The sequence below is a fragment of the Patella vulgata genome, chromosome 4, assembly GCF_932274485.2.
Source record: "Patella vulgata chromosome 4, xgPatVulg1.2, whole genome shotgun sequence".
NCBI lineage: Eukaryota > Metazoa > Mollusca > Gastropoda > Patellidae > Patella > Patella vulgata.
Window position 1 is genome coordinate 42522140 of NC_065882.2, and position 26579 is coordinate 42548718.

A 26579-nucleotide genomic window follows, 5' to 3' on the forward strand; every position below is an offset into this window, starting at 1 on the left:
TTGGTAGAACACCGAATACACCACGAAGCAGTCATTAATAATATATTTTTCCGAAAGAATCTACAATGTCAATGACGTGATATCGTTAGGTCAATAAACCAGCCATGCTAGCTTTAGTTTCAAACACTTTGACTATTCGTGCTATCCAATGCTTTTTTTCATAACTGTGTTATTTTGAAATGGCTCCTCTTTCTTATAAAGGGTTAAATGAACAATAATTTCCTGCAAATAAGGCTTGAAACTTAACAGATTTGTAGCTTTTAAACCATAAAACTGTTTTATTACTTTTAAACAGTCGTAAGGAACACAGTTCAAATATTAGACGAATACCGTGGCCATGGCAAGCTCCCAATCGTTTTCTTTTCCGATGATTAGAGCTGTAGCTATTATGCGCATTCACGCAGTATACAGGTGGTCTTTGTTTTATTTGTCTGCTAAATTTAGATAGCCATAACTGGCCAAATCTTACTTTAGTATTCCAGCCACCTTGGTACCATCGGAGTGTGTGTTTTCCGCAGCGGGAAATATAGTTACCACCAAAAGGTCAAATCTGGATCCTAACATGGTCGACCATCTAATATTCTTACGTGAAGTTTTAAAAAATAAAAAATTATAGCTAGTTTGGGCCAGTAATCAATAAAAACTTGTTTGAACAGTTCATATGTGTTTCCTGCATATGGTGACATTTATTACAGCTTCTTATATAAAACTTTTTGTGGTAAAGTTTTTCTCGCGACGGTTTGATTATTTTGAGCCGACCCCTGTCTTTGCAATGTGGGCATTTTCTTACTCAGTCACAGGTTGTTTTATCGAAATATAAATAAAAGGATTGATCATTTCAAATAAATTGGTTCAGATAAATAAAGTTTAAAAAAACTCAAGAAATGATTTTTCTTGTTATTTAGACAATGTTTCAAAATAAAACGGTTCTGGATATAACAGTTTGACGAAAGCCTCCTCCTCTCTGAAAACGGTCATACTTATTTTTCAAGACGATGGCGTGATCGTTTCATACGTCCAGCTTATTAGTGAAAATGACAATACAGGCTATTAAAAACAATAACATTGCCAAAAGAATGTCTGATAATTCAAATCATCTATTTGAATAATTATCTTATGGTTTAGACGAATTTGTATGCACTTAAAACATCAAAACTAAGTTTTAAATTACACACAAATAGTCTGAATGTATTCAGATAGTGCAGACCAGTAATGGGATTTAAAAAATTTTCTTGTGGGACATTCTACCGAAAATAAAGGGGCATAACAGATTCATACCACAATCAACCAGCGGCTGCCAGGCACGATTACGCCCACATTTTGCAACAAATGGATAGAGAACAAGCTAAAAACAAACGCGATTTTTTGTACAATCAGGGACAAAAATCCAGAGAGTTATGGCCTGAAATGTGCAAATATCAAAAGGGACTGAGATCTTTGGGATATAAAGATATGTTTTAAGTTTCATCAAAATCGGATAAAAATTGTGACCTCTAGAGGGTCCACACTTCTACACAATTTGCATACAAAGAGCATCCATTTTGTCGGGCAGATTCATTTTGATTTTACCGAAATACGACTTAATCTTCATTATGGTGGAATGGTGATGCATTAAACGGTTTTTAAAATTGGAAAAAAATTGTGACCTCTAGAGAATCCGCAAGCTAAAAATGTGATTTTTCAACAATCAGGAGCCATAATCTAGGAAGTTAAGTTCGGGTATCCACGATTATCAAAAGGAACCAAGATCTTAGTGTGCAATGGTGATATATTCACTTTTCATCGAAATCAATCGAAATTGTGACCTCTAGATGGTCCACAACCTTGATTGTGACCTCTACAGGGACCACAAGCTAAAACGTGATTTTTTGTTCAATCAAGGGCCATAATTCAGGAAGTTACGATCCGATATGTGCAAATATCGACAGGAACCAATTTCTTTGGATTATAAACCAAGTTTCATCGAAATCGGATCAAAATTGTGCTCCACAACCTTGCTTGATTTACTAGATGTTTACACTATTTGTGTACGAGGGGCGGCCATTTTGTCTGGCAATTTTGGTCCGATTTTCATGAAACTCAACCTCAGACAAAATTAGAGTGCAACAGTGATATATTCAAACGTTTTTTTTAAATCTGATAATAATTGTGACCTCTAGAGGGACAAGCTAAAAACGTGATTTTTAGTAAAATCAGCGGCCATAATTTGGGAAGTTACGATTCGATATGCATGAAAATAGAAAGGAACCAAGATATTTGGGTTATAAACATGCATTTCAAGTTTCATCAAAATCAGATGAAAATAATGACCTCCAGAGGGTCCACAACCCTGATGCGCAATATTTTGACACGATTTGCGAACGAGGGGTGGCCATTTTGTCCGTCAGTTTCGGTCCGATTTCTACGAAATTCAAACTCAATCATCCTTAGGGTGTCACGGTGTTATGTTCACACTTTTTTTTAAACCGGATAAAAATTGTGACCTCTATGGGGTCCACAAGCTAAAAACAAGATTTTTCATACAATCAGCGGCCATAATTCAGGAAGTTATGGTCCGATATGCGCAAATATCAAAAGGAACCGAGAACTGTGGGTTATAAAGATACATTTCAAGTTTAAACCAAATTGGTTTAAAATTGTGACCTCTACAGTGTTCACAAGCTAAAAATGTGTTTTTTGGTACAATCAGGGGACATAATCCATGAAGTTACGGTCCGATACATGCCAATATCAAAAGGAACCAAGATCTTGGGGAGATAAACCTATATTTCAAGTTTCGTTGAAATCGGATAAGAATTGTGACCTGTAGAGTGTTCACAAACAATTGTGGATGGACGGACAGGGGCTATGACAATATACGTCCAGATGAAAATGTGGGCGTATAAAAATCACGTGTCAACAAAATATTCAAATCCTGCACGTAATAAAAATAGGTGAACCTCGCTATTTTTCATATTTCATTCCTGTACGACATTCAAATTTATGACAGTAACAATCCTACAACGTAAATCATTTTCGTAATACATTGAATGAAAGCTTGCCGATCCTGCTTCAGCATCAAATTCACAATAGTAGGCCTAATATTCCTGCAAAATTATGTGTCTTTGTTTATACAGCAGTAAATGAATGCAGAACTTCCCAGGGATGTGCCTAGAAAAATATTCATGCCGGGCGGTAATCATCGGCAGAAAATTATCGTTTTTTTTTTTTTTTTTCGATCGAAAATGAGCAATTTCATGAGTCCAGGGGTCAAAATTCACGACGGCACCGCACCGTAGTATTTAGCGAAATTACCGTAGAATATAAATAAATAAGAACTACGGGCGACATCTTTAGCCGTGGTAATTTATTTAAGAATATGACGACGGCAATTTGCTAATGTTGACACTGAAACCACCGTTGTATACCTGCGTAATCCACGGCATAATCGAAAATAGGAATTTATTAATTATTGTTTTGTTTCTTTCCTGAGTTCTCGTGACTATATTTTTCTATCGAAAACACAAGTCGGCATTCATTCAGTTGTACCATGGAACGTCTACTCAGATGGTTGGAAGTCAGGTAGCACTAGCAGCCAATTTTATAACAATTATGAATTTCACACTGACCATCTACACATGTTTTCACCGGTTTGTCACTAGTTTATAGCATTATGAAGTATTTATATCTCAATAAATAAAATACGTATTCCCCCAAGTCATCTGACCCAATTCTACCATAACGTCACATGCTGGGAATGGAATGGAGATGCACACGGCTCGTTGACTGGTTTATTTAATCATTTAAAAAGTTCAAAACAATTTCCAGAAATAACGGCTATGAATAATTTACTGGAAAATATGATCAAATCAAATAATTAGGTCGGGAAAATATATCATATAAATATAATATAATTTTTAGCGTGACGTTAGAAAAGAATTCCAGGGGGCGTTACATGTCCGCCGCACGAAGTCCATGTAATATAATGTCATGCACATGTGTGAAATCGTCTTTTAATAATCAAATTACAGTATTACGGATACCGGTATTTTATAATCGGAATTCAACACCTCAACAGCGAAGTATTCATTTAAAACGCAAAGTTTGGTACCATGATACTTATATTTGGTGGAATTTACGTGGATACGGATTATAGAATTGCACGAATCTATAAAAATAGTTTAAATAGCAAAAATAGTCGTCTGCTAGTGCTATTTTTAAACAATAACGGTGCAGTAGGCTTGTTTAACCAGTCATGCTAGTTACATCGCACTGATGTGACCAGTTAAAAGAGTCTTAATATCAGATAACTCTGCGCATCAAATAAGAAATCGAAAGTAATATATTTTGTCAAAAACGAATGTTATATTTAGATGTCTATGATACGAGGTCAGTTTGACACGAGTCAAAATAATTTATTCAATTTATGAGGTTAAAAGCAACAAATAAAAACGCTTTTACCAATTTAGATTATCTTTTTTTACAAGAAAATGGAGGTGGGTGGAAATCTGCTTCAAGATATTTTTGCCGGGCCGACAATATTGGTGCCGGGCGGTGCCGCACGCTAATTGTAATAGTAGGCACATCCCTAACTTACTGAATAAGAATCGTTTTCTTCTTTATAAAATGTCAACAAAATATTCAAATCCGTACGTAATAAAAATAGAAACACCTCGCTATTTTTCAAATTTAGTTCCCGTATGGTATTCAAATTTATGCCAGTAATATTCCTATAAAATGATCAAGGGCCATAACTCTGACAGTAATTATCGGAAATCGCAGAAAATCAATAGTCTTCTTCGTCTCATGACCTTAAACACTGTGTATAAATTTAAAGTCAATCAGATATTAACTTTGGCCTCTAGAGCGTCCACAAGATTTTTCGAAGTGGTCAAGAGCCATAACTCTGGCAGTAATTATCGGAAATCGCTGAAAATCAATAGGCTTCTTCGTCTCAAGACCTTAAACACTGTGTATAAATTAAAGTCAATCAGATATTAACTTGAGCCTCTAGAGCATCCACAAGCAATTGTGGACGCCGGACCGACTCATAGCACATAGCTTCATCGTTAGCACTGCCTTGTAAATGATTTTCGATCGGCAATCGGGATCACGGAAAAGAAAAAGAAAATTTCCGACAAGTCAATGTAGAAACCACGAGGTAAACACATAGATTAAAATTATAATCATTCTTATTGGATTGATGAATAGTCCGACAAAGGGGAAGCAATGACTTCTGCTTAAGATTAGATTGATGAATTGTTCGATAAAAAATTAAGTCAGTCAATCATGGCAAATTAAGCAGTTAATTAAGGTAAGTGTATAGACAGTATAGCACAATAAATACATTGATCTTTTAATTAGCTAATCAATCCAGCCTATTATTAATGATAATCTGGTAGGTGTATAGACTGTATAGACGGTATAACACGATAAATACGTTGATCGCTTAATTACCTAATCAATCCAGCCTATTATTAACGATAATCGGGTTGAGTGGTAGTTATACACTCAGTACACTATATTTATTTTGGAATTTTGAATATTATTCACCATATCTTGATGTCTGATTGGGCATATTCCTGGTCGGACATTTTTGGACGGTCGGAAAAAAGGGTTAGACACGTCCGGAATATACAGGCGAAATCCCATCACTGGTGGAGACGGATAGCTGAATACTAAAATGTATGTTCAATTTTAACAAGCCAACAGTGAGACTGATTTCCCCTGCCAAATTCCCAAAATAAATAGATAAAACAATATTAATTAATCGCACATTTATATTTTTCAAAAGTATCATGCAATCAAACTGATTATCAACTATACACTAAGTTTCATCACTCTCTATCAGATAGAATCAAAGTTATCTTGTCCCAAAGCATCAACCAATTGTACTTCAATTAGAAGAGTTATTGTGTTCCAAAGTCTTGACCAATCAAATAGCTTAAGGCTCTGCTTACCCCGAGCAGAAAATGCTCATTATCGCACTTATTCAAGGTATTAAGGTGATAAAACTATACAGAAAGTGTCCTCACTCTCACTTAATTAGAACTAAAGTTATCGTGTCACAAATCATCAACCAATCAAATTGCTCATCTCTGCTTACCCTAAGCAAAAAATGCTCAAGGCATTCACCTCATAAACACCTACGACAAGTGTAAACATTCTAGCTCAATTAGAATGATAGTTATTTTGTTCCAAAATCTAGACAAATCAAAATGCTTATCGCTCTGCTTAGCCCGAGCAGAAAATGCTCATTATTGAACTTAGTCAAGGTATTGATGTGATAAAACTATACACCAAGTGTCCTCACTCTCACTTAATTACAACTAAAGTTATCGTGTCCCAAAGCATCAATCACTCAAATTGCTTATCTTTGCTTACCCTAAGCAGAAAATTTTCATCTTTGAACTCCATCTAAGCATTGACCTAATAAAACCTTTAACAAGTTTGAACATTCTAGCTCAATTAGAAGGAGAGTTATTGTGTCCCAAAAAGTGTGACGGACAGACAGACAGACGGGCAGACAGACAGACGGACGAACCCATTTTAATATTGTCGTATTATCGAAGACTATAATATGGTATAATCGGACAGAGTTTTTTTTAAAGCAAATTCAATTATGGTTGTCAAGTGATCAATATGCCGTTGGTCTATCATTAACGAATGAATAAAAACTGTTGCAAGTTATGTGATAGACAACCAGCGGTTGCCATGCAAGATACACCCACATTTTGCAAGAGGTAAATAGAGAAGAAGCTATAAAAATCAATCATTTTTCATACAATCCTGGGCCATAATTCAGTAAGTTAGAAAAATCAATAAAGGTGTTTGAAGTATAAATGGGTTTATTAAATGAGTAAAAGGCACCATTCTGACTGTACCAGTTCATGTTATGTAAACATTGCAAACGCTACCAAGCCAATGATCTATGCCATAAAGGTCAGTCATTTTAAACAGAGTTATAAGAAGAAGGCTTTCGCAATACCTCTGTGAAACAGACTGACATCAAGCCTAAAATAGCATTCCCTTCAAAATGACATTTCATTGATTCGCGCAATTCTTTATATCCAATGAGAGAGCAGTAAAAAGTTTCTGCTTGTTGAGCGCATGGTTGAAGTTGTCATCATGAAAATGAAGCGTGCAGGACAATCTGTGAAAGTCTCTCTCAAATCTCATTTAAATACACTACTATCTATACCTTAAATCGATCTCGACGCTATTTCTACTCTAGCAATGTTCAAGTTACCCAGGTGCTCCATGGCAAACTGACCCCCCGCTCACCCAGCTTTGTTTAAATATTTGGGATCAGTACCTCTCCCAAATTTCTATATACACCCCTGTACATAGACATTACATGAAGCCATGTTATAGCTCACAACCGACTGTACGTGTTTTGACACGAAGAGATCATAGGGTTTGGTAGTTTGCAGACTAGCAGTAAGAAACCGGGTGAAAATTTTGTATGTACCGGACCAAAAGTCTCTCTGCCAGTATGCGATCTACTCCAGTGCCACGGACATGCAAGTGACGCATAAGTCTCACGCATGGGTTTACTAAAAATTTCCCCCCATACACTGTCCATAGTAGTACGTACAGCGGGTTGTGAGCTAGGCTTAATATATAAATACCAGATTTGACTTACCTCACCATTCTACTAATAAAACCTTTTACCGTTGGACAGGCAACATTTTGTTGAGCAGGATATGAGGATAATACTAACTTATAACCTCTTAATAGAAAAAAAAATTAAAAAAAGGAGTTTTATTAGTAACTAGGAAAAAGACTTCTCTAAGCTAACTAGCTTCAAAAGTCATCCATGGTGATAGTTCTAAAATCAATCTCAACAAATCCAAATGGGTTAGTTCGAAAACCAGTGGCTGCCAGGCAGGATATGCCCACATTTTGCAAGAGATGGATAGAGAACAAGCTAAAAACAAACGCGATTTTTTGTACAATCAGGGACAATAATCCAGAAAGTTATGGCCTGAAATGTGCAAATATCAAAAGAGACCAAGATCTTTGGGATATAAAGATACGTTTTAAGCTTCATCAAAATCGGATAAAAATTGTGACCTCTAGAGGGTCCACAACCTTCGTATTACACACCTCTACACAATTTGCGCACAAAGAGCTGCTATTTTGTAGGGCACTTTCTTTTCGATTTTCCCGAAATTCGAAATCAACCTTCATTATGGTGGAATGGTGAAGTATTTAAACGTTTTTTAAAATTGGAAAAAAAATTTGACCTCTAGACAATCTGTAAGCTAAAAATGTGATTTTTTGAACAATCAGGGGCCATAATCCAGGAAGTTAAGTTCGGGAATCAGCGATTATCAAACAGGACCAAGATCTTAGTGTGCAATGGTGATATATTCACACTTTTCATCGAAATCAGATCGAAATTGTGACCTCTAGATGGTCCACAACCTTGATTTACCAGATGTTTTCACTTATTTGCATAAGAGGGGCGGCCATTTTATCTGGCAGTTTTGGCCCGATTTTCACGAAATTCGAACTCAACAAACATTAAGGTGTAACGGTGATATATTCAAAGGTTTTTTAAATCGGATAATAATTGTGATCTCTATAGGGACCACAAGCTCAAAACGGGATTTTTCGTTTAATCAAGGGCCATAATTCAGGAAGATACGATCGGATAATAATTGCGACCTCTAGAGGGACCACAAGCTAAAAACACGATTTTTCGTACAATCAGGGGCCATAATTCAGGAAGTTGATTCAATATGTACGAAAATGGAAAGGAACCAAGATATTTGGGTTATAACCATGCATATCAAGTTTCCAGAGGGTCCACAACCCGGATACACAATATTTTGACACTATTTGCAAACGAGGGGCGGCCATTTTGTCCGTCAGTTTAGGCCCGATTTTTACGAAATTCGAACTCAACCATCCTTAGGGTGTAACGGTGACATATTCAAACATTTTTTTAAATTGAATAAAAAATGTGACCTCTATAGGGTCCACAAGCTAAAAATGTGATTTTTCATACAATCAGGGGCCATAATTCAGGAAGTTATGGTCCAATATGCGCGAATATCGAAAGAAACCAAGATCTGTGGGTTATAAATATACATTTCCAGTTTAAACGAAATCGGATAAAAATTGCGACCTCTACAGTGTTCACAAGCTAAAACGTGATTTTTTGTACAATCAGGGGCCATAATCCATGTAGTTAATTTATTTAGCAAAGTTGCTACCGGTATGTGATAGTATAATTGATGATGTGAATAAACAAAGTGATAATGTTTCTATTACAATTCCTGAGAAAAGCAGACACTGCAAACATAAAACTTTGTCAGAAACTTTATGAATTTAGCTTTATATTTATTATGCCATTACTTGATACTTTCCACAACTATAATTTTAGATTTTAAAACTCTTTATATCTATATTATATATATATATATATGTACAAGGTATTATTAAATATTAGATACAACTTGTTTTCTAACACAGATCAAATGACAATTATACTTACGCGCGATGTATGCTGCTTGCTAAAAAAAAATCTTCAGCTAAATACCGTCCATACCAAACCAATCCATTGCATTCATCTAGGACAGTTTTTTTAAACATATAGGACATTCCCGTCATACAACACAAACCAAGAGCATTTAGAGATATGTAATACCTAGCCATTGCACTTCCAAAATATATCTACAAAATCCCAGTTAAAAATCATGTAGCAATTATAGATATTTTAAAACTATTTATGGTTATTTTAAATAATGGCTACAGCTGTACATAGTCAGTTGAAAAATGAAATGTTTATCTTGAATTGTGGAATCTGAAGACTGAGTACATCGACCCGAGATTAAAAAAAAATAATGTTGGATAGATGAACGGAAAATATAGCAGACTCAATCTGGGTCAGTCTCATTTGTCCTTGTTGAACAACAAAAAGCATATCAAGTTTTCAATTTGAATAAATATAAAGATAGTCACGCAAAGCATGGAAATACACCCACACAACAGCAGCTTATATGATTATCCAAAAGGCAAACTTGGATATTCACCAAATTTGATATTTCAGCAAAGTGGGGTAACACTTGAACTGAAACAGAATATCGAAGAAAGATAGAGAGAGAAATGGGGTTTAACGTCCACTTGACACAAACTGGGTCATTTCGGGACTAACACATGGTTCAATTTTATTTCAATAATTTGCTTGCGCCTTGTGGTCTTTAGCAGTTGGAGAAAACCGGAGGACCTAGAGAAAACCAACCAGGTTGGACAGGTGACCTCACTACTTGTCACGTACAACCAGTTGACCCAATGACAGACCTTATGATACAGTGCGCACGTGCTAACCATTCGGTCATCCACCCCCCAGAACATCAAGAAAGATTGATTTCGATAGGGTTCGTGCTCTCATGACCCAAATGCTTCCCAACAAACTTGAAATGTATTTGAAAACTATAGCCTCTAAAGGCCCCGGCACACGAATGTCAATAGGGTTTGTGCTCTCATTATCCCAATGTTTCACATCAAATTTCAAAAGTTTCTGTTAAAAACTGTAGCTTCTATTATGTGCACAAGGTTTTAAGCAAAGGGGGATGACAGTGGCCTCTATCCCATTCACAAGGTTGCTTCAAATGGAATGTTGTTGAGCGCTGTATATCATTAATAGGGTTCAGTCCTTAAAGACCAAACTGTTTCACAATTCATTTGAAAAGAATATGTTAATAATTATAGCCTCTAATGCTTTCACGAGGTTTCAGCCAACAGGTGGGGATGTTACTCAGGAAGGGAGTAACAAGGAACCCCAATGTTTCCTGCCAAATTTGAAAGAAATCTGTTTAAAACTCTGGTCTGTATCGCATTCACAAGGTCTTTGGGAAAGAGAGTTAACTCTAGATGGAAAGTCGCAGAATGCTAAATATTGATATGATTTGTCCTCTAATTTGTTCCAGCAAATTTGAAAAGAATCCTGTTAAAAATTATAGCACCTCACAAGGTTTTTAGCAAAGGGGTATACATGTAACTCTAGTACAGAAGGTCACTGAAGCATAATATTGATAGGGCCGTCCTCTAATGACCCCAATGCTATCCATAAAATTTGAAAAGAATCTGTTGAGACCTGTAGCCTCTATTGCTTGATGTAATAATACGTCCATAATGAAATGTGTGCGTATAAAAAGAAAATAACAAATGAATATTTCACAGCAAAATAATCTAATACCTTTTCAATAGCTGCTCCAAATCCACTTTCATCTGTGACAAAAGGGATCTGATGTACCAACCCTACATCTGGTTTCTGTAATTTAGATACCAAATCTAAAATAACTTCTGTTGAAACTGTAACAATTAAAATATGGATCAGCATCAAAAGTTAAAATTCATATGCAATCCAACAAGACAAAGGTGAGGCTGATGTCCCCCACCACAATCCCCAAATAAATACATAACACTCATTAATTACTTTCACATATATCTTTTTATGACATCTTTTTGTGTGCACATCTTTTATATCAAATTTCTTGCAAACTTTCTAATAATCAAGCTAACAAGCCGCCATATTGTTGTGAACATAAACAAAAAAGGGTAAAACTGGTTTTGATTGGTTCGTAGGATCAAGCTACAATGAAGGGCAGATAATTTGAATATATGTGTATACTCGATGGATGAACCCAGGGTATAATGGAATAGAACAGAATGAGACCACTGGGGATACGGAGGATGACAAGACTTTGAAGACACAGGAAGTTAATTGTTTAAATCATTATAAAATGTTTGCAATGAAGGATATGAGTTAAAAACATTTGGGCTGATTGATTCCCTTTACAGCTCCACATGTTCAGGATATTCTCTTTAAAGCTCGCCATTTTCGGGATATTCTCTTTAAAGCTCGTCATTTTCAGGATATTCTCTTTAAAGATTGCCATGTTCGGAATATTTGACAAGATTAGATATAGGAGAGATAGGTTGCAAGGCAACAAAACATGCGTCCACAGCAGCTAAATCGTCCGAGCGGTCGACAAGGGTTGTTGCATATTTATTCTTTTGTAGGTAATTGGGGGCATTTACAATACAATTTTATTTAGATCAGAATATAATTTTTGTTGTTTGAGGGTTGACAAGGTTCTACGAACAGAAACAAGGGCCTTAACTCTGGAAGTATTTACAGAAAATTTTGAAATTTGATATACATTTTATGCAAATTGTATAACTTTGTCATTCCAACGTTCACAAGGTTCACAAAGTAAAACAAGGGCCATAACTCTAGAAATAACTGACGGAAATTGCTGAAATTCAATAGACCTCCATTTCTTAAATTGAAATGATGCATATAAATTTCATATATCTGATGATAACTTTCATCAATCGAGCATTAACAAGGTTGAACAAAGTAATTAATTGTAAATTGCTGAAATTCAATAGGATTGTGGTTTCACTTATCTAAATGATGCATATAATTTATAAATTTCATACAGATCGGCTGATAACTTTTGGCGTTAGCAAATAGAGTGTTCGCAAGGTTGAACAAAGTGAAACAAGGGCCATAACTCTAGAGGTAATTAACGGAAATTGCTGAGATTCGATAGGCTTCTTTGTTTCACTAATCTAAATAATGCATATAAATTTCAGAAAGATCGGATGATAATTTTGGCATTAGAAAATTCACAAGGTACAACAAGTGAAACAAGGGCCATGAGTCTAGACTTAATAAAAGGAAATTGCTGAAATTCAATAGGATTCTTCTTTTTACTAATTTAAATGACGCATATAAATTTCATACAGATCGGCAGATAACTTTAGTTGTTAGAGCGTTCACAAGGTGCAACAAAGTGAAATAAGGGCCTTAACTGTAGAAGTAATAAACAGAAATTGCTAAAATTTAATAGAATTCTTCTTTTTACTAATTTAAATGACATATATCAATTTCATACAGATCGCCAGATAACTTTTAATGTTAGGTGCAACAAAATGAAACAAGGGCCATAACTCTAAAGTTAATTAACGGAAATTGCTGAGATTTGATAGGCTTCTTTGTTTCACCAATTTAAATAATGCATATAAATTTCAGAAAGATCGGATGATAATTTTGACATTATAACATTCACAAGGTACAACGAGTGAAACAAAGGCCATCACTCTAGACGTAATAGAAGTAAATTGCTGAAATTCAATAGGATTCTTCTTTTTACTAATTTAAATGACGCATATAATTTCATACAGATCGGCATATAACTTTAGTTGTTAGAACATTCACAAGGTGCAACAAAGTGAAACAAGGGCCATAACTGTAGAAGTAATAAAATGAAATTGCTAAAATTCAATAGGATTCTTCTTTTTAGTAATTTTAAAGACACATATCAATTTCATACAGATCGCCAGATAACTTTTGATGTTAGAGCATTCACAAGGTGAGACAAAATGAAACAAGGACCATAACTCTAGAGGTAATTAATGGAAATTGCTGAGATTCGATAGGCTTCTTTGTTTCACCAATTTAAATAATGCATATAATTTTCAGAAAGATTGGATGATAATTTTGGCATTATAATATTCAGAAGGTACAAGAAGTGAAACAAGGGCCATCACTCTAGACGTAATAAAAGGATATTGCTGAAATTCAATAGAATTATTCTTTTTACTAATTTAAATGACGCATATAAATTTCATACAGATCGGTAGATAACTTTAGTTGTTAGAGCGTTCACAAGGTGCAACAAAGTGAAACAAGGGCCATAACTGTAGAAGTAATAAACGGAAATTGCTCAAATTCAATAGGATTCTTCTTTTTACTAATTTAAATGACACATATCAATTTCATTCAGATCGCCAGATAACTTTTAATGTTAGGTGCAACAAAATGAAACAAGGGCCATAACTCTAAAGTTAATTAACGGAAATTGCTGAGATTTGATAGGCTTCTTTGTTTCACCAATTTAAATAATGCATATAAATTTCAGAAAGATCGGATGATAATTTTGACATTATAACATTCACAAGGTACAAGCGAAACAAGGACCATGACTCTAGACGTAATAAAAGGAAATTGTTGAAATTCAATAGGATTCTTATTTTTACTAATTTAAATGACGTATATAAATTTCATACAGATCCGAAGGTAACTTTAGTTGTTAGAGCGTTCACAAGGTGCAACAAAGTGAAAAAAGGGCAATAATTGTAGAAGTAATAAACGGAAATTGCTAAAATTCAATAGGATTCTTCTTTTTACAAATTTAAATGACACATATCAATTTCATACAGATCGTCAGATAACTTTTGATGTTAGAGCATTCACAAGGTGCAACAAAATGAAACAAGGGCCATAACTCTAGAGGTAATTAACGGAAATTGCCGAGATTCGATAGGCTTCTTTTTTTAACCAATTCAAATAATGCATATAAATTTCAGAAAGATCGGATGATAATTTTGGCATTATAACATTCACAAGGTACAGTGTGCGATAATGTCGATAACTGTTTTATATTTGGCGATTTTAATATCGATTTTATGACTTCAACGCAATCATTTCTACACAATGCAATGATACTTTTCGATCTTTATCAAGTAATTCATACTCCAACGCCATTCGGAAACTACAGTAATAATTCACTTTTAGATTTAATTTTAACTAACTGTCCAAACTATTTAAAAGAATCAGGCTGTCTAGATAATTTTTGTAGTGATCATTGTCCTGTGTACTGTCGACTTTCATTTCAGAATCCAAAACTAACATGCTACAGACAAATTATTTGGCACTATAACAACATTAACACTGAGGAACTGTGAAGGGACGTTAGAACTATTAGAAATGAATATATAAACCTAATCAGAAATTGCAAAAAGGAATATTTTGACAAAATCGATAACAAAATCAATAATTGCAATAACTTTGGAAGTAAAAACTGGCGGGGCCTTGTCAACTCATTTATGAAAAAGAATCGTGCTGGCACTAGCAATGAACTACCTCCTCATCAGTAAATGGCACTACATATCACACACCATCCGACAAATGTAACTGCCTTAACGATTTCTTTATAAGCCAATCTAACATAGATTGCAACAATGCACCACTTCCTGCACTAGAAAGAATACCCAACTCTCTATCTAACATTATCCTTAGCCAGAAGGAAGTCGAAGACATCATTACTACTATTGACTCCTCGAAAGCCAATGGACCCGATGACATCAGCGGAAAACTTATATCCAAAGAAATCTCTGAACCTTTATGTAAATTATTTAACCACTCCCTCGTATCGAAAATAGTACCGAATATCTGGAAATTTGCCAATGTAACTGCCATATTAAAAAAAGGTGACCAATCAGACTGCGGAAATTATAGGCCCATATCACTACTTAATATCTTAGTTAAAATATTTGAAAAATGCATTTATAAAAATGTCTTCAACTTTCTAAGGGAGAATTCTGTTCTAACCTCCAGAGCAGCTTTTTGCATGGGGATTCTAGTGTTTACCAACTTACCGATATTGCACACTACTTTTGTCAAGCCTTCGACCAGGGATTCTACACGAGAGCAGTGTTCTGTGACATAAGTAAAGCTTTTGACAGGGTCTGGCATGCTGCGGGGATACGGGGAGACATCCTTCAATAGTTTCACAACTATTTAGAGGGAAGAACACAGTCTGTTGTTACTGGGCGTGTCTCCTCCTCCCCCAAAACCATTCCCTCTGGCGTGCCACAGGGCTCTGTTCTCGGTCCTCTCCTTTTTCTCATTTATATAAATGATATTGTAAGTAATATCACATCAAATGTTCGACTCTTCGCTGACGACACTTCCCTTTACCTTAAAATTGATGAACCTACCAAATGTGCGAATATTCTAAACAATGACCTGGACAAAATTAATTCATGGGCTAAATCATGGCTGGTATCCTTCAACCCACTAAAGACCGAAACACTAGCACTGACAACCAAACAAAATCCTATTTTACCTACCCTTACTCTAAATAGACATAGACTGTTATATAAAGAAACCGGTTTATTACGCTAAAAGAGAGGCACAGAAGACATAAATTCAAACTCATTTATAAAATTATAAACGGTCTTTCTCCATCTTATCTTCATGATTTAATCTTGACAAAAAGCGCACCTTATAATCTTAGAAACAAAAACCTACCTGAATATAAATGTAAAACAAATATTTTCTATAATTCTTTCATACCATCATCAATTAAAGAATGGAAAAAATTAAGTGCAGACACAAAAAATTCATTATCTCTAAATATTTTCAAATCGAAACTAATGGCTCAAGATTCAACACCGCACAAACCAAATCATTCATTCTAAACTGCGTCTCTCTTGCAGCAATCTAAACGGACATAAATTTTTACGTCACATTTCTGACAATCCATCCTGTAAATGTGGACATAAATTTGAAGACATTGAACATTTTTTATTGAATTTCTCCTTATATTCAGACGCCCGAAATAAAACAATAAATAATTTATCGACTATTCATCGAAACACTACTCTAGAGCTAATCAATGGAAATTGCTGAGATTCGATAGGCTTCTTTGTTTCACTAATTTAAATTTGCAATTGCAAATTTTCAAGTTATATTTTTAAAATGTATTAAAATAAAGCCTTAAAATAGATGGTATCCATAAACAGTCCTACCTTGTTAAAGAATACCCCTATAATTCGCTATTGCCAGCTGAGAAATTGGCAAAAATATCATTTTTAACTTCAAATTCCATGTTGTCAATAGCAAAACAGGGGAGGTAATTGTGTTGTTATTTCCTCTGTCATAGATTTTTAAGGGTGGGTGGGAAATAATGCCCATGATCGTATAATAGTGATTTGATAACCTATTGAGCAAATAAAATAGAAATAATTATGTTTTGACTTTCTTAGAAAATTTGAAATTCTCGCTTTAAATAATGAATATAAATTTCAGAAAGATTGGATGATAATTTTGGCATTAGAACATTCATAAGGTACAAGTGAAACAAGGGCCATGACTCTAGACGTAATAAAAGGAAATTGCTGAAATTCGATAGGCTTCTTCGTTTCCCTAATTTAAATATTGCATATAAATTTCACAAAGATCGGATGTTAACTTTTGGCATTAGAGCGTTCACAAGGTTCAACAAAGTGAAACAAGGGCCATAACTCTAGAAGTAATAAACGGAAACTGCTGAAATTCAATAGGCTTCTTCGTTTCGCTAATTTAAATATTGCATATAAATTTCACAAAGATCGGATGTTAACTTTTGGCATTAGAGCGTTCACAAGGTTCAACAAAGTGAAACAAGGGCCATAACTCTAGAAGTAATAAACGGAAACTGCTGAAATTCAATAGGCTTCTTCGTTTCGCTAATTTAAATATTGCATATAACAACTGGATGATAACTTTTGGCGTTAAAACGTTCACAAGAAATTGTGGACGATGCAAGGACGGACGGACCAATGGACGGACGGACGGGGGCGATGGCAATATACTACCACATTTCCATGTGGGCGTATAACAAAATGAAACAAGGGCCATAACTCTAGAATTAATTAACGGTAATTGCTGAAATTCAACAGACTTCATCGTTTCACTAATTTAAATAATACATATAAAATTCACAAAGATCGGATGATAACTTTTGGCGTTAGAGCGGTCACAAAGTTAAACAAAGTGAAACAAGGGCCATAACTCTAGAAGTAATAAACGGAAATTACTGATATTCAATAGGCTTCTTCGTTTCCCTAATTTAAATATTGCATATCGGATATTAACTTTTGGCATAAGAGCGTTCACAAGGTTCAACAAAGTGAAACAAGGACTATAACTGTAGACAGAATAAACGGAAATTATTGTAATTAAATAGGTTTCTTCATCTCACTAATGTAAACAACATATCAATTTTAAAACAACTGAATGATAACTTTTGGCAACATAATGTGTTCGAGTGCCTACATGTGGAATATTTGGTTAATTCAGCGTTTAATCGAGTCTAATGAGCATCGTGTAGAATAGTACCTAGTGTCTAGTAAATCGAGTCAATTGCTTTACAACCTAGCGGATGTGGTGAACATGTGAAAAAAGTGAAGCTGAAAGTGTGTTATGTGATCTGGCAACAGCATACTGTTTTCTACAGCTAACTTATGTTTAACTTTACGTTTGACATTTGACTACCTGTGAACTTTTTATGTAATATGCGATAGTTATTATTGTTGCAGTATTGTGTTTCTTAGACATGTCATGGTTTTTCGAGCGTGTAGTAACGATATGTTGAAAAGGGACTAGACAGCGGTGTCATGTGAATATTTGGTGAAGTGGACATCATCGAACTAGTTTTCGCCAGCTCGCAACCTACAGTAATGGTAATTTTTATTTCAATGGTAAATTTGCATGTTCATTCTGCAAAATAGACACACCTTTAATTCTACTTGTACTAATCCATACATAGTTATAAGCAGCAGCATTATAAGCAGGTGCCATATTATTTACCATAGGGTTGATTATGCCTGCTTGACCACCTGCAAAAAAATAAAACATTTTCATTTAGTAACCAGTGTTGCTATTTCAAAATTTTCTTGTCAGATATTTTTACCGAAAATAAAGAGTCATAACTCTTATCGCTATTTAAAAGCAGGCAGATTCAGAACACAATTAAAAATCAAATGGCAACAAAATATTCAAATCCATAAATAATTATCAGAAAACCATTAGAATTTGGTTTTTATAAAGTTCTGCCTCATGCTTACGTTTACTTAGTATACAAAACTTTTAATATCATGGATTTAGTTGTTCAAGTAATAAAATTCATTGAAAATCAATATACTTGTTCGTCTCATGACCTTAAACACAGTGTATAAATTTAAAGTTAATCGGATATTAAGTTTAGCCTCTAGAGCGTCCACAAGATTTTTCAAAGTGCTAAAAGGCCATAACTCTGGCAGTAATTATCGGAAATCGCTGAAAATCAATAGGCTTCTTCGTTTCATAACCTTAAACACCGTGTATAAATTTAAAGTCAATCGGATATTAACTTTGGCCTTTAGAGCATCCACAAGATTTTTTGAAGTGATCAAGGTCCATAACTCTGGCAGTAATTATCGGAAATCGCTGAAAATCAATAGGCTTCTTCGTCTCATGGTCTTAAACACTGTATATAAATTTAAAGTCAATCGGATATTAACTTTAGCCTTTAGAGCGCCCATTACAATTGGCACTCACTTACAGTATAATTGTATATTTGTGTAATTAATTTAAAATAAACAACCATCACAGCTTTGTGGAAAACTCATTTTAGTTAATGATTGATTCATTCAGAAAATTTGGGGGACAAATTTTTCAGGCAAATAGGCTCAGCCCCCACCCCACCTCCAACTGAGATTAGCCCCCTACACCCATGTAGCCCCTTACCTGTTGTTCAATCTGATTCAGTTTGTTGAATCAAATATTGTTTAAACTATTGTTTTCCCTCCCATCCGAACGACTGGGCATTGTCCTTCCAGCCCACTCCCATCCCGTACCACTGACAGGGGGATACCGCACCGGGGTTGTCCTGTACATGTACATATCAAATCTGTGTAAGTGTAGTAAATGTGAAAATGAAACCAAATGACTGTTAAAGAAATCAAACTTGATGTTTATACATGTAGCGACAGTGATGATGATAACGACCAACTTAAATGACTTTTAAAGTGCAGGGTAACTGTGTAATTTTGATTTTCAATAATTGATTTACTTCAATAAATAGTTTTGGTCTTAATCTATATTTGTAAGCAAATTACACAATTATAGATACGGTTTCAGTTTAAATGTTTTTAATTCGACCTTAAATATCTGAACTAGGTTTAAGGCTACCTGTAGTAAAGATAACGTAGGATCTAATTGAAAGGGTATGTTGGTGTGGGTTTATGTTTTAGTGGAAAAAGTCACGTGGTTTCAATGCGATTTACAAAACTACGGACATAGTCTGGTCTCCATTACTTCATAGACATATTGCTCAACCAATGTCAAACATATCTCCTTGCTCATCAGACTAGGCGCTCAGCCCATGATTTCTGGGTAAACACCCGTTCACCCACCCTTGCAGTTCCCTATGACCCATTAACTATATAAATATTGGGCTTGTGTGCTCACACATGGTCTTGTGCGTCATACAGCATCAGCAGTCAACATGCACCTGAAATACTGTTACCAATTCCAAACATTTGACAGAAAGGGAGATAACTCTCTATTACCGTTAATGGATTTCCAAAATTCTGTATGTTCCATTGTCCATTATGTTTTCTGCATTTTGGTTTAAATCAAAATTTAACCAATAGTGTGTTCTTTGCCTAGGATGAAGGCATCGGGTGTTTTCGCCAACATTTAATTTTATGTCCACTTTATAATTATTAGTATAAATATAGCATTTACTTGACAATTATCAAAATTTTCATCCGGCCCTAAATTGAGTTGGTGCAGACTTTTTGCTTGGAACTATCTGGATTTGTGTTCCTGGGGTTAAAAGTTTTCCAAAAATGTATAGTTTGTTCATTTGGGAGGACCATGTAGCGGAATTGTGTTTCTAAGCAAACTAGACATTTTGGCTGCAGGCCTAAAGATCATAGTGTGTAATAGTGATATATTTACAAGTTTTTTTTTAAATCAGATAAAAATTGTGACCTCTACATGGACCGCAAGCTAAAAACACGATTTGTCGTACAATCAGGGGCCATAATTCCGGAAGTTACGATTCAATATGCATGAAAAGAGAAATGAAACAAGATATTTGGGTTATAAACATGCATTTCAAATTTCATCAAAATCAGATGAAAATTGTGACCTCCAGAGGAATCACAACCCTGATACACAATATTTTGACCCTATTTGCGAACGAGGGGCAGCCATTTGGTCCGTCAGTTTCGGTCCGATTTTTACGAAATTTGAACTCAACCGTCCTTAGGGTGTAACGGTGATATATTCAAACGGGTTTGTAAATCGGATAAAAATTGTGACTTCTATGGGGTCCACAAGCTAAAAACGTGATTTTTCGTAAAATCTGGGGCCATAATTCAGGAAGTTATCTGCGCGATTATCGAAAGGAACCGAGATCGTTAGGTTATAAACATGCATTTCAAGTTTCATCAAAATCAGAAGAAAATTGTGACCTCCAGAGGGTCCACAACCTGGATACTCTATATTTTGACACTATTAGCGAACGAGGGGCGACCGTTTGTCCGTCAGTTTTGGTCCAATTTTTACGAAATTCGAACTCAACCATTCTTAAGGTGCAACGGTGATATATTCACACGTTTTTTTCAATCGGATAAAAATTGTGACCTCTATGGGGTCCACAAGCTAAAAACGTGATTTTTCATACAATCAGGGGCCATAATCCATGAAGTTACTGTCAGACAGGCATCGATATTTCCGCGCACATGCGCACGGCGCCTGCGCCCGGCACTATTTTTTGCCGTCCACCACAAAGAAAAAATCGAAGAAAGCCGCCCAGTCGTATTTAAACCTCTTCGTCCTTCTCTGTACACAAACTGGGCGCTCGAAATTTACAACGGCAATTAAACCATAGAATTGTACTGAATACAATCCATGATTAAACGGCAAAGCCATGGTAAAAGCCGACGTACGCAAACCATGTCTGTCACGGCATAATTTATTTTTGTGTGCCGTAGTAGACCCTATCATCCCAAATTAGTTTAAAGAAAGATGTATAGGTATTTTGTTTATGTATACTTAGAAGATGTGTAGGCCTAGGTCTATTCATTTTACAATTATTCTACGGTCTTTATATTTGTTTATTTGCCGTAAATAGGTCACCCAGACCAAATTACGGCACTCCAATGTTAAAGGTTTGAATGTCGTAATTGTCCAACACGTGCCTGCAAATTTTCACGATGTTTCTTATTTTATTTCTTACCTGTGTTGACCGTGGATTTGCTACGGCCCGAGAGTAGGACTAGGAGGACGATGAGAGCTTTCTCAGTTTCTGCCTGACCTGATTCTCATTCCACCGTAATAATAATAATATTCGTGAGACACGTACAACAACTTTACAAACAATTCAAATAATACAACGTGTTTTAATTATCAATATCTACCTGTTGTCATAATTCGTTGTACTCAAATAAAACACAAACACCGTTTTAAGAATCGTTTTAATTTTTAATCTCAAAGTAATAAAGTAATATTTGAAAAAAAACCAACAAAACAACAAAGGTCCTCAACTTATCTATCCAGAGAAACAGAGTGGGGTGGGACAATTTTATGCTCGGTCGGGTGGTGTCAAAAAGTTTTTAGATCCCTGTATCATTGATGAAAATAAAGTGAATTTGGTAAAATTTGAATATATAAATGGAAATTTAATTTGCACTGAACCAAATACAAAAGGCAGCAGATGCTCTGAAAATACACCAAGAAGGGTTTAATTTTCATAAAAGACCACGCCCCCCTCCCAAAAATTTTTGGGCCTCGCTTCGCTCGCCAAATATATTTTTTACACCACTCACCAAATCCTGCCGCCATCCCTGTGTTTCAATATGACCCTGCACGCACACTCAACTTTTATAGAGCCCTGCTGTCAGATACATGCCAATACCTAGATAGACTGATAAACCTATATTTAAAGTTTCATTATATTCTGATAAAAATTGTGACCAGTAGAGTGTTTACAAACAATTGTGGACGGATGGACGGACATATAAGAAAATAAATTCCTACAATCGATTATGCCGTGGATTATGCAGGTGTACAACAGCAATTTTGCTGAACACTACGGCAATTGCTGCGGGTGTTGTCATGAATTTTGACCCATGCCATTACACTACCAACCTGAGACTATTCAATCCTTACCACCAGACTAGATGCACTAGAGATCAGCCAAAACCTAGACGGCAACATGTGATGATGCGTTGACAAGACAGACTCTTTATCTGGCAACATCTGCAGGATCGCACACTGCCAGTTACTACACTGCTGAGCTGTGCTGACCGTGTTTATTGCATAACAGTAACAGATGCCCTTAATTTGGACCATTTCTGACCCAACACTTTTCCTGATTGGAAGGAGGCAGGGGCTTGAGTTTGGGAAATTAATATTTCAGAACTAGTCTGGCACATTTTATGCAAGAAATTTAAAGGGATTATCGCGGTCAAAACCAAAAACTTTTAATAAAATACTTATAAAATATTAATACTGTACCTATAAACATTCTAGTTTCTACTTTAGGATATCGTTCTTTAAGTTTTTCAACCAGATTAATGGCTGGGTCATCATCATCATGTACACAGAAAAGTAGTTCAAACTGTCAATAAAAACAGAAACAAGCCATCAGTGAGGCTGATATCCCCCGCCGAAATCCCAAAATAAATAGATGACACATATTAATTAATCGTACAATTATTTTTTTCAAACGTATCAAGCAATCAAACTATACACTAAGTTTCATCACACTATTTATCAGATAGACTCAAGATTATCTTGTCCCAAAGCTTAGACCAATGAAATTGATTAGCTCTGCTTAGCTTCAGCTCGTAATGTTAATCATTGAACTCAGTCAAGACATTCACCAAATGAATATCTACATCAAGTTTAAACATTCTACCTCAATTAAAAGCAGAGTTGTTATGTTCCAAAGTCTTGACCAATCAAATTGCTTATCACTCCTTAGCCTAAGCAGAAAATTCTCACCATCAAACTTAGTCAAGGTAGTGATATAATGAATCTATATTCAGAGTTTCAACCCTCTCACTTCATTATAACCAAAGTCATCGTGCCCCAAAGCATCAACCAATCAAATTGCTTATCTCTGCTTACTGTAAGCAGAAAATTCTCATCTTCGAACTCCATGAAGGCATTCACCTAATAGACACCTACACCAAGTGTGAACATTCAGACTCAATTAGAATGAGTTATTGGGTTCCAAAGTCTCGACCAATCAACTTAGTCAAGGTAATGATATAATGAACCTATATTCAGAGTTTCAACGCTCTCACTTCATTATAACCAAAGTCATCGTGCCCCAAAGCATCAACCAATCAAATTGCTTATCTCTGCTCACCCTAAGCAGAAAATGTTCATCTTCGAATTCCAACAAGGCATTGACCTAATAAATACCTACACCAAGTTTAAACATTCTAGCTCAATTAGAAAGAGAGTTATTGTGTCCCAAAAAGTGTGACTGGCAGACGGACAGCCTGACCGATTGACTGACGGACGAACCCATTTTAATAGTCCCCTGCTTTCCAAATCCTAGATAATTGGAAAACTAGTGCTTCAACGAAACATGTGCCCACAGCAGTGAAATCAGTGAGTAGAGCATAAGGGTTGTTGCATTGTGAGTCTTTAGGCAAATAAGGCACCAATGACAAAATAAATAGATGACATTCACACATTCACATTTTTGTAAAGCTTCGAGCAATTAAGCTGAAAATGCCCATGATGAATTTAGTTCAACATAAGTGACAGACAGACCAATTTCAATAGTACCCTGCATTCTTCGAAAGGCAGGGGACAATAAAAGAGACAAGCCAACAGTGAGGCTGATGTCCCCCGCCGAAATCCCAAAATAAATAGATGACACATTAATTAATCGCACATTTATTTTTTTTCAAAAGTTTCGAGCAATCAAACTACACACTCTCTATCAGATAGAATCAAGATTATCTTGTCCCAAAGCATCGACCAATGAAATTGATTAGCTCTGCTTAGCATTAGCTTGAAATGTTAATCATTGAAATTAGTCAAGACATTCACGTAATGAACATCTACATCAGGTTTAAACATTCTACCTCAATTAAAAGCAGAGTTTTTATGTTCCAAAGTCTTGACCAATCAAATTGCTTATCGCTCCTTAGCCCAGGCAGAAAATTCATACAATCGAACTTAGTCAAGGTAATGATATAATGAATCTATTTTCAGAGTTTCATCGCTCTCACTTCATTATAACCAAAGTTATTGTGCCCCTAAAGTATCAACCAATCAGATTGCTTGTCTCTGCCTACCATAAGCAGACAATGTTCATAATCGAACTCCATCAAGGGATTCACATAATGAATGCCTACACCATGTTTGAACATTCTACCTCAATTACAAGGAGAGTTATTGTGTTCCAAAGTCTCGACCAATCAAATTGCTTATCACTCTGCTTACCCTCAGCAGAAAATGTTCATTATCGAACTTAGTCAAGGTATTGATGTAATAAAGCTATACACCAACTGTCCTCACTCTCACTTAATTAAAACTAAAGTTATTGTGTCCCAAATCATCAACCAATCAAATTGCTTATCTCTGCTTACCCTACGCAGAAAATGCTCATCTTCAAACTCCATCAAGGCCTTGACCCAATAAACACCTACACCAAGTTTGAACATTCTAGCTGAATTAGAAGGAGAGTTATTGTGTTCCAAGGTCTCGACCAATCAAATTGCTTATCGCTCTGCTTACCCTGAGCAGAAAATGCTCATTATCGAACTTAGTCAAGGTATTGATGTAATGAAACTATACACCAAGTTTCATCACTCCCACTTAATTAGAACTAAAGTTATCGTGTCCCAAAGCATCAACCAACCAAATTGCTTATCTCCGCTTACCATAAGCAGAAAATGCTCATCTTCGAACTCCATCAAGGTATTCACCTAATAAACACCTACACCAAGTTTAGCTCAATTAGAAAGAGAGTTATTGTGTCCCAAAAAGTGTGACGGACAGACAGACAGACGGCCGGACAGACAGACGAACCCATTTTAATAGTCCCCTGCTTTCTTCAAAAAACATGATTTTTCGTACAATCAGGGGCCATAATTCAGGAAGTTACGGTTCGATATGCGCGAATATCGAAAGGAAGCACAATCTTTGGGTTATAAACTTACATTTCAAGTTTCCACAAAATCGGATAAAAATTGTGACCTCTATAGGGTCCACAACCTTGATATACCATATTTTTACGCTATTTGAGAACGAGGACGGCCATTTTGTCTGTCAGTTTTGGGCCGATTTTCACGAAATTCGAACTCAGCCGTCCTTAGGGTGTAACGGTGATGTAACAATACGTTTTTTTAAATCGGACAAAAATTATGACCTCAAAAGGGTCCACAAGCCAAAATAGCGATTTTTCGTACAATCAAGGGCCATAATTCAGGAAGTTACATTCTGATATGCGCGAATATCAAAAGGAACCAAGATCTTTTGGTTATAAACTTACATTTCAAGCTTCTTCAAAATAGGATTAAAATTTTGACCTCTATAGTGTCCACAACCTTGATATATCATATTTTTACGCTATTTGTGAACGAAGGGCGGCTATTTTGTATGTCAGTTTTGGGCCAATATAGCAAAATGCGTGTTCCGATATGCGCGAATATCGAAAGAAGCCATAAATTTAATTTTTCGTACAATCAGGGGCCATAATCCATGAAGTTACAGTCCGATACATGCCAATATCGAAAGGAACTGAGATCTTAGGGTGATAAACCTATATTTCAAGTTTCATTGAAATCGGATAAAAATTGTGACCTGTAGATTGTTCACAAACAATTGTGGACGGACGGACGGACAGGGGCGACGACAATATATAATTGTCAGATATCCTCTCATCGTCTCATATAACAACTTTTCATCTTCAACGGAATTATCAGTGAAATGAAATTCGATCGTTTGTCTG

The 26579-nt window shown here is 35.6% G+C and overlaps 1 protein-coding gene across 4 annotated transcripts in view; it reads right to left on the reverse strand.

Annotated features, from left to right (window-relative positions):
* Positions 1-26579, reverse strand: part of LOC126819221 (ceramide glucosyltransferase) — a 51869-nt gene that overhangs the window by 13617 nt on the left and 11673 nt on the right. For all 4 annotated transcript variants that reach the window (XM_050547139.1, XM_050547136.2, XM_050547140.2 and 1 more), the window contains 5 exons: positions 23120-23222; positions 18346-18447; positions 11189-11304; positions 9485-9663; positions 7625-7711 (listed from right to left, as the gene is read on the reverse strand). In XM_050547139.1, coding sequence (XP_050403096.1) covers positions 7625-7711; positions 9485-9663; positions 11189-11304; positions 18346-18447; positions 23120-23222 — 587 coding nt within the window. The remainder of the gene's footprint in view (positions 1-7624; positions 7712-9484; positions 9664-11188; positions 11305-18345; positions 18448-23119; positions 23223-26579) is intronic.